At 38.1% G+C, this 10,385-nt stretch overlaps 1 protein-coding gene across 1 annotated transcript; it reads left to right on the plus strand.

Moving 5' to 3' along the window:
* The first annotated feature begins 5,378 nt into the window (after positions 1–5,378).
* On the plus strand, positions 5,379–6,203 carry LOC133297362 (uncharacterized). Its single transcript, XM_061496484.1, has one exon. The coding sequence runs from the start codon at positions 5,379–5,381 to the stop codon at positions 6,201–6,203; it is 825 nt and encodes a 274-aa protein (XP_061352468.1).
* Positions 6,204–10,385: the final 4,182 nt, after the last annotated feature.

Below are 10,385 nucleotides of genomic sequence, written 5' to 3' on the forward strand. Positions count from 1 at the left end.
ATCAGCTTTTCAAATTCAAACAGATAATCTTTGAGTGTTCCTGTTTGTGTTACCTTGGAGAGCATGCCCGTAATATTTTGATGCGGTTTCACACCAAAACGCTGCCTGAGTACCTTCGTGAAATCCGTCCAGGACCGAATTGTGCCCCCTTTATAAGACCACTGGAACCATGACGAAGCAGGACCTTCCATCCTCAGACCTGCGAGTTGAACCTTAACGCCGGTGGAACCCGCTGCAAGTCGAAGAAGAGTTCCGATCTGAAAATCCAATTGTCTGGATTTGTGCCATCAAATAGCGGAATCTCCATTTTAACAAACTTCAGCAATGCGCGTGGGTCTGTATTTTCCTTTTGCTCCATTTCGTTCTGAGCCCCTACCGGACCGGAAGAAGATGATTCGGTGACTGGATCTTGATGATTCACCGGTGATTTCCCAGAATGGGAATGAAGAACCCCCATGGAATCAGTCAATTGTAGCATTTGAGCAATCATCAGTGAGATCTGGTTCTGTGACTCGCCGAAGCGATTCTGCAAAGCTGCAACCACCTCTGCTAATTCCTGAACCCGCATTGTGAGAAGAGATCAAGAATGAAAGCACTAGTATTGCAATTTACCTGAGCAACAGGAAGAAGAACCAAGAACAATGAAATGGGTAAAGAACTCTCTGAGCAGCAGAAAGTACAATACGTGTATTCAAGTAACCGATTGTTTATTACATCAATGAATGAATCAGAATAATGTTCTCTTTGACATATATACAATGTTCCTACTTAACCCTTGACTAGGTGTCCTATTCTAACTTTCCCACTTCCAACCCATTACACCTGTCATCTAACTCACCAACCACTTACACGTGTCCTCAGCAATAGTAGTCTTTAAGCTTTGATGAAGGAACTCTTTCCCTGATTATTTTGGCCGGCTCAATGCTTTCTCTTCTATTCTGTTCATTGCTATTGTTGTCCCTTTGTGTAACAGTGACTTACTGAATATATCAGTAATATACTAATGTATGAAAAGATTGCATTATGCAGATAGGGAAATGGATCCTCTAATGTGCTAAAAAAATATGATATGGTTATTTGGGAAGATCACAACCATACAAAGGTAAATCAACGGTTATGATTTCGTAACTACCTATTTTATCATTTTTCTCTCTCCTCCTTTTTTACCATTGATCCACCTTTGTATGATTATAATTTCCCACATTACATGGTCACGTGAATTTTCACATATCCAGATCCATGCAGATAGTGAGCAAACACCCACCTCGTCCATACCCTTTAACCCTCAAATGATTGGAGTACGGACCCGGTTTTCTCGTACTGTTTAGACTAATCAAACTGTTCATTTAATCCAAAAAATAAAGGTCAGTTCCAAAGGGAAAAGGAAATAGCTCCTGTTTTTTCGGTGGTTCAAGGAAATAGCTCCTTATTTCCTATTGAAAAAAATGGGTTATTAGAACATAAAAAAGTGGTAATATATATATAATATATATATATATATATATATATATATATATATATATATATATATATAAATATATATATAAATATATACGAGGCAGGTTATATTTACAAACTTTTTTGTTTACAAACTCTTACAAACTACACTAAGTACGACCCGTCATACTTTAATCATGCAGTATGCGGCCAGTTGTACTTAGTGTGATTTGCAAAAAAAAATTGTAAATGAATCCTATCCATATATATATATATATATATATATATATATATAAGAAAAATATTTTTCAAGTTGCTTGAGATATATTTATCTCCGGCCAGCCCAAAACTACGTCGTTTTGCTTATTTATTTTCTTATATTTATTGATTCACTTTTAAATGGATATGATTTTCTTTTTCTCTCTCTTCCTTAATCACCATTGATCTATCTTTGTACGGTTGTGATTTAGTGGTCGGAGATAAAGTTATCTCAAGCAACTTGAGAAATGATAAGCTATATATATATATATATATATATATATATATATATATATATATATATATATATATATATATATATAGGGATTTATATTTCTGCAACTACTGTACGTTAAGCAGTCAAATACTTGCCATATATATACGTGAAAAATTGGAGTATTATCTTCCTCTCTCAGGTAAAAGGGATGACAATCCCGCGCGGGGTAGATTTTGAAGTATTCAACACTCCACTTATTTACTTTCCTTTGATAGGATCACAAAATTTGTGTTTTGTATTCCCCCGAAATGATACCCAACTAGAATGCGTCCTGATATGCCTGCAGCATATATATGATTTTAAGCTAAAAAGAGAAAGAATCTTGATCAATCTTGAATAAAAAGGGCTAGAATTACTATTAATATGATAAATCTCAATCAGATACCTTGTCACTGATTTTCTTACGATTTTGTAGGAAAACAAGACAAAAAAAGCCCGAATTGACAGTACAAATCTGAAGCTCTGCGCTACTGGCGCGAGCCTGCTGTATGCTAAATAAAACTCCCACGCTATTAGCGCGAAACTGGCGCTAGTAGCGCGGGAGGTACGGGAAAATCTTTAACTTATCTCAGATTGCATAAGAGAAGATTAAACCCAAGATACACAATGAAGATTTGATCAAGATTTCTAAGCAAGGCACAAAGTCTATAAATAGAGACTCAGACCCCAGAAGGCATCATCTTTGGCTGGAGAGAATCATGAGCACAAAGAATTGAGAGAATTCTTGGAGACTCGCGCTGGAGATCAGAATTCCAACGGAGTTGAAGACCGCAGACCATTGATCTTCCATCTTCTTCTTCTTCTTTTCTTTTTCTTTCATGAATTTTTTTTCTTATTTTAATTTTTTTAAGTCAGACATGAATATGTCTGGCTAATTCCTTTTTGTAGTTGAGATCACGGACCCGATGTGAATCCTTTATATTTTCTTTATTATTTTTATAAGTTAATTAGTTAATTTGTTTTATTCTACCTGTGTTAATTTTTCCATATCCTGATTAGAATTGGCCACTCTAATTATAAGGCTTTGAGGGTTAGAACTCACAATAGATATATTGGAGTTTTAGTCTGGACAAGGGTAGAATAAAAATTTGTGTATGACCTAGACATAGGCTTACATAGATTGCATACTTTTAATTCATTTGCTTAATGCTTAATTCAAGAGGGATTACTAGGACACTAGGATTCTAATTGGGTTAAAGGTTGAAATCACTAAGACATTAGGGTTCAACTATTTTATAGAAAAATAATGAATTGTCTGAGCAAATCAATTAGTTAATTATAAAATACAATATAAGAATAAAAGGGAAGATCGGAGGTGAAGTGCATCCTAGCTACAGTCTTTTTACAAATTTCAATCAATCTCATATTTTCTTGTCATTCTTGGTACTCTTGCATGCGTTTTAATATTAATTGTTTCTAAAATTCTGTTTTTAAATTAGAACAATCACTTACTTTCACAAATCAAAACAATTTTTTTCCATCTTAAGGGGAATAGCTAAGTTAATACTTGGTGCATTAATCCTCAAGGGAACGATATTTACTTATCATTTTATTACTTGAAACGAACGGTATACTTGTCGATTTTGCAAAAAGTTTTTGGCGCCGTTGCCGGGAATTAATTACGCCAATATTAGTTTTAACTTTCGATTTTTAAGATTGGAATTTTTATTTTTATTTTTTTACTGCTTTGATTTCTCTCTTTTATGGGAGGTAAAGCTAACAGCGAACCTTTACAGTTTGATCCATAAATCGAAAAGACTGCAAAGAAGAACCGGAAGCTAACCAAACTAAGGAAGCAAGAGGAATCCTCGAGTTCAGAGCCAAAAGCAAAACCCGAAATGGCAGCACCTAATCCACCACCAGAGGAGGAATTGATGGAGTCAATCTTTGATCCACTGTTCACAAGGCCAAATTCTAGCATCATCAAACCACCAATCAACGCCAATAATTTTGATATCCAGCTAGCACAGATATCCTTGGTGGAGAAAAATCCATTTGGTGAGGAAGATTATGAAGACCCCCATGATTTCATGGACAGATTCCTGAGAATCTGTGACACTACCAAGCATAACGGGGTGTCAGATGATGCAATTAGACTCTGGCTGTTCCCTTTTGCTGTAACAGGGAAAACTCTCAGATGGTTGGATAGACAAACTCCCAACAGCATCAGAACGTGGATGATTTGGCAGCCAAATTCTTCCCAGAGCACTTTTCCAGGGATAAATACAACAAGCTGGTGAATGAAATCACCGACTTCACTCAACAGCAAGGAGAAACGTTGTGCGCAACTTGGACCAGAGTCTAAGAACTGATCAGAAAGTGTCCCCAATATGATTTACCAGACGGAAAGAAGGTCAGAGTCTTCTACAATGGAATGACACCAGACTCCATAATGGTTGTCAATGGTGCAGCTGGTGGAACCATAGGGAAGAAAACAACAGCTCAAACCTTAGAGCTTATAGACTTCATGGCAAGTAATGAGAACGCATCAATGACGGTTCAACCAGTTCAACCAAAGAGGGGACTTCTGAAATTGGAAAACAATGATGCATCGCTAGCATAACAAAAGATCCTATCTTAACAGATCGCCAGTTTGAATGTTAAGTTGGACAAGATGCAACTTTCTACAGCTCAAGTTAACTCGGTTAACTGTGAGGATTGCAAAGGAGAGCATGATACCAACAAGTGCCCAACTTTGATAGGATCAGATGCAATACAAGTTAACGGAGTCTGGTATAAACCAAAACCACTGCAGAACTTCCAGAGAAACTAGAACAATGCTCCAGGGAACAACTTCCAAAGGAGAGTTCAAGGGACAGGTTTGGATTACAAATCCAATAATTATTTACAACCTTTTCAAATTCCGCAAACTCAACCATCTGAGCTAGAGAGAGTGCTGATACAGTTGACGAAGACAACTGACACATTTATGAATGAGACAAGAGCTTATCACGAAAATCAGGATGCATCTCTCAGAAATTTGGAGAACCAGATTGGACAATTGTCAAGACAACTAGAAGAAAGGACTAAAGGCTAGTTTCCAAGTAATACAATAGTCAATCCGCGAGAAGAATGCAAGTCAATTGTTACAAGGAGAGGAATTGTGATTACTCCTCAAGAAAAACCAAAAGTGGTTCAAAAAAAGAAAACAGACGAACCAGTAATTGAACCGGAGCAAGAAAAAGAGGAGGAAACACTTGCAAAAGAAGAACCTGCGAAGAAAGACAAATAAGAGGCAAAGAAGAAAGCTTCAGAGACTCCAAAGAAGCAATGAGATTTCTCTCGCTTTGAGAAATCACCTTATCTCATAAAGTCAAGGCAAGCACAGAAGCAACAACATGCCCGGTTTTTAGAAATATTTAAAAAGTTGCAAATTAATATTCCCTTTGCTGAAGCTTTAGCTAACATGTCTAACTATGCTAAGTTTATGAAAGAACTCTTGTCTAGAAAGCATAAGTTGCAGGAATTTGAAACAGTGGCTCTCACAGAGGAATGCAGTGCCATAATTCAGAAAAAGTTACCACCGAAGCTTCGAGATCCAGGGAGTTTCAACATCTCGATTGCGATAGGCAACATTAATGTTGGACGGGCATTGTGCGATCTTGGAGCAAGCATCAACCTCGTGCCGCTGTTTGTGATGAAGTCTCTCAGAATTTCCGAGTTGAAGCCGACAATGGTATCTCTCCAACTTGCTGACATAACGTTGAGAAGACCAAACAGAGTAATTAAAGATGTATTGGTCAAGGTGGACAAGTTCATCTTCCCAGCTGACTTCGTAGTACTCGACATGGAAGAAGAAGGAAACATGTCTCTTCTGTTAGGTAGGTCGTTCCTTGCAACAACCAGAGCCATGATTGACATGGAGAAAGGAAAGCTGGAGCTGAGAATGGATGACGAAAAGGTTACCATCAATGTGCTCGATGCAATGAAGCATGCTGAAGATAATAGCGACTGCTTCCGGGTTGACATTCTTGAAGAATTGTTTCAAGAAAAGAAAGAAGATCAGACTCTTGAAGAAGAGAAAGAATTCTTTAATGAAAATCCTCCGAAGGAAGATGCTGAAATTCCAACGGAAGAGTTGAAAAAGAAAAAGTCAGACATCACTGCTGAAGCACCAAAGGTGGAATTAAAAGAGCTTCCACCTAATCTAAAATACGTCTTCTTAGGAGATGAAGAGACGTATCTTGTCATCATCAACAAGGAGTTATCTAAGACTGAAGAAGCCAAGTAGATGAATGTGCTCAAAGACCACCAAACAGCCATAGGTTGGTCCATCTCCGATCTCAAAAGAATCAATCCTTCCTTTTACACTCATAAAATACTGATGGAAGACGACATCAAACCTGTGAGATCAGAGACGACTAAATCATATCATGAAAGAGGTAGTTTGGAAGGAAGTAGTGAAACTCCTTGATGCCGCCATGATCTACCCAATCTCAGACACTGCATGGGTAAGTGCTGTCCAAACAGTGCCAAAGAAATGTGGAGTTACAGTGATCAGGAACGAGAATAATGAACTGATTCCCACCAGAACCATAACTGGATGGAGGATGTGTGTGGATTATAAAAGATTAAATGCTGCCACACGGAAGGATCACTTTCCTCTCCCTTTCATTGATCAGATGCTGGAAAGGTTGTCCGGACATGCATGCTACTATTTCTTAGACGGTTACTCCGGCTACAACCAGATACTTGTTGCACTAGAGGATAAAGAGAAGACAGCTTTCACTTGCCCCTTTGAAGTGTTCTCCTACAGAAGAATGTCGTTTGGTCTCTGCAATGCACCTGCTACTTTTCAAAGGTGCATGTTTTCCATCTTTTTGATATGATTGAAAAATCATTGGAGGTATTTATAGACGACTTCTCTATCTTTAGTTCTTGCTTTGATTCATTTTTAGTTAATTTATCTAAAGTATTGAAGCGTTGTCAAGAAATAAACTTAGTTTTAAACTGGGAGAAATGTCACTTTATTGTAAAAGATGGAATAGTATTAGGCCATAAAATTTCTGAAAAAGGGATAGAAGTTGATAAAGCTAAACTATTATTAATTAAAAAACTTCCCCCTCCTGCTAATGTGAATGGTGTTCGAAGCTTCTTAGGCCATGTAGGTTTTTACAGAAGATTTATCAATGACTTCTCCAAAATTGCAAAGCCCTTGAGTCAACACTTGGTGAAGGATAGTGATTTTAAATTTGATGATGAGTGTCTTAAGTCCTTTAATCTGTTAAAGGAAAAGCTGACAACTGCGCCTGTCCTGATGGCGCCTGATTGGAACCTTCCTTTTGAGCTCATGTGTGATGCAAGCACATACGCAATTGGAGCAGTACTCGGTCAGCGTAAAGATAAGCTATTACATGTGATTTACTATGCTAGCAAAGTTTTAAATGAGACACAAGTAAACTATGTCACAATTGAAAAAGAAATGCTAGCTGTAGTATATGCATTAGATAAATTTAGATTGTACTTGATAGGATCTAAAGTTATTGTTTTTACTGACCATTCTGCATTGAAGTATCTCATGAGTAAACAGGATGCAAAGCCACGGCTGCTGCGTTGGATGTTTCTCTTCCAGGAATTTGATATGGAGATTCGAGACAAGAAGGGAGTTGAAAACAAAGTAGCTGATCACTTGTCAAGGATTCAAGACAAAGAATTGCAAGATGGACATGAGATTGAGATAAAAGAATCCTTCCCTGATGAACAAGTGATGGCAGTTCGATTCGGACCATGGTTTGCAGAATTCACGAATTACAAAGCTGTAGGATCAATTCCCGAAGAACTCACATGGTAACAGAAAAATAAGTTCTTGTGTGACGCAAAGCGGTACTACTGGGATAACCCTTACTTATATTTTCAATGTACTGATGGGATTATTCGCATGTGTGTAATCGAGATGGAGATTCCAAAGATTCTTTGGCATTGCCATGCGTCAAATTACGGAGGACACTTTGGTGGGAATAGAACAACACATAAGGTCCTACAAAGTGGGTTCTACTGGCCCACAATATTCAAAGACCCAAAGGAGTTCATAGAGAAGTGCGACAGATGCAAGAGGACAGGAAATATTTCCCGAAAGGATGAGATTACTGAATTGCATACTGGAAGTGGAAGTCTTCGATGTATGGGGAATTGACTTTATGGGACCCTTTCCTATGTCATATTCCAACCAGTATGTAACACCCCGTGTATACCCGATTTGTCAACATGTCATCGTATTAAGTCACGCTTAATTAAAATGCGGAATATCTTTTTCTGTTCAATTATGATGTCATTAATATTAACCAAGTTGATTACTTAGTTCCTTTTCAAAACATGGCCTGTATGTAATTGCAATTAAACAACTAACTGAAATACCTCATTAAATAAATAACTGAAAGTGGATCTCTAGTCACGGAACTACAACACGTAGACCGGACAGATCCTGATAGTTTATACAACTCAAAACTAAAGGCATAAAGTCAAGTCAATGTGGCATGGACAATCTCCATGCTCACCAAATAAAACAACATAGCCAACAAAGTCTCATCTCAATAATCCATAAAATGAAGCTAATAGCATAAAAGCAACAGACATAATCCAGCATCCAAACATAATCAGCATAAGCAGAAATATCAGCTAAGCTCCGGCCTCCTGCCGCTAGAAGTCTCAACCCCTGGGTTACCTGAACCTGAAATAAGCGCCCCAAACGTGGGGTGAGATCTCTAAATAGAAATCTCAGTAAGGCAAGGGGTCCTCAAGGATTTTTCCACCCCAAGCTCACTTACATGTGCAATATAAGTTCTAAAAGCAGTTTAACAACATAAGTTTCAAATCAGTGCAATGCAGCAGATAATCATGTCATGTGAGTTAACTATTCTACTGGATAGAGAAATACAGGATTTACACACGTCTATTATCCACATAGTACACGCCCATGTCGTACCTGCCCATAGAATCACATCTCGTCTAGGCGAAACATCACATACATATCATAGGCATTTGCATTTAACAGCTCAAAAGCATTTCAATAAAGCAAAACATGAAAACACATCATGCATATAAACCATTCCCCTATGGGGTATGGTGAAACCAACAATGGCTAAACCGAGAACACGAAAGCTTACCTTGCAAGCTAATTATCCAAGCCAAGAGTCCACACAAGCTCATAGTCCACAAACAGCAAGATCACATTCTGTTTTAGACCAACAATCATATCAATATTCATACTCTACAAGCATATGACATAAAGACACGCTTTCCTCTCACGTTTCATGTCTTTAGGCTTCTCACAAAGTCATAAGCCCTTAATCACTTAGATTCTGACTCAGATAATTCCTTACAGAAGTACACATTAACCAATTATGGATCCACAAACCCAAAATAGCATTCTGTGTGAACAGTACCATTATTGTCTCGAACTTTCCAGAATATCCAGATATTTGTCGGGGGCATATCCGGATATCATATCCGAATATGCATATCCGAATATTATATTCGGATATCCATATTCGGATATCTCAAGACCCCATATCCGGATATCAATATCCGGATATCATATTCGGATGTTTCGCAACAGAATGCATTTCTGCATTTCGCGAGATATCCTTCCCAAAAGTAGCTCTTTTAATGATTCCAGAGGCTCAAACATGCATTTCTAGGGGTGTTTAACCTTACCAAACCTTAAGTTATCAACTTTAGTTCATTACATGCATTAAGGTTTCATTTTTAACAAAGGAAACTCAAGAACAAAAGTGATGATCATACCCCAAGTTCAAAACAGAGGTGAATGATGCTCTTGAAGCTCTCTAAAACAGCCTCTATGTTCTGACTTCCTACAGTGCACGAAAATTTGCTCAAAGGTTGGTCCTTTCTCTTCAACAATCACTCCTTGAAGCTCAAAAAGCTAGGACAAAGGCCCTCTCAACCCAACCAAGAAGTCAGCACCTAGACTCCACCAAGACAGTGGCCACAACCCAGAAACAAGGTCAACAACTCACCCGCAATGATAACCCTCACTCACACCAAGTGTTTAGGAGAAAATTTCATTAAGGGTGTGTTTGGTTAGAGGATTTTGGTTAGATAGATGGGCAAATGTTAAGTGGGATTGTAAGGATACCACATTTGGTTGAACCACTTCCAAACTTGCCTAGCTAAATTGGAATGATAGGTGACCAATTTGCATGTGTATTTGGATCAATTTAGCCGGCCAAAAATCCCACTTTAGATGTGGTATTGGGTCTTATCTATGTATTTGCTTATATTGTCTAAGAAGCAGATGACCTGTGTACCCCGCGTGAAAGTGAAAATGTCGTACCCTGTTTCTGCTGTAGGAGACCCTGGAATGTAGAGAAATGGACTGAGGGTGGTCTTTGAAGCTTGGAAATTTTGCAATGAAGTTGGCCAAGAAGCTCTTCTCATGGGTAGCCCAAGAGCT

Source organism: Gastrolobium bilobum, unplaced genomic scaffold (genome assembly GCF_033153095.1).
Source record: "Gastrolobium bilobum isolate Gb01-03AN ecotype WA unplaced genomic scaffold, APGP_CSIRO_Gbil_v1 utg23917, whole genome shotgun sequence".
Taxonomy (NCBI): Eukaryota; Viridiplantae; Streptophyta; class Magnoliopsida; order Fabales; family Fabaceae; genus Gastrolobium; species Gastrolobium bilobum.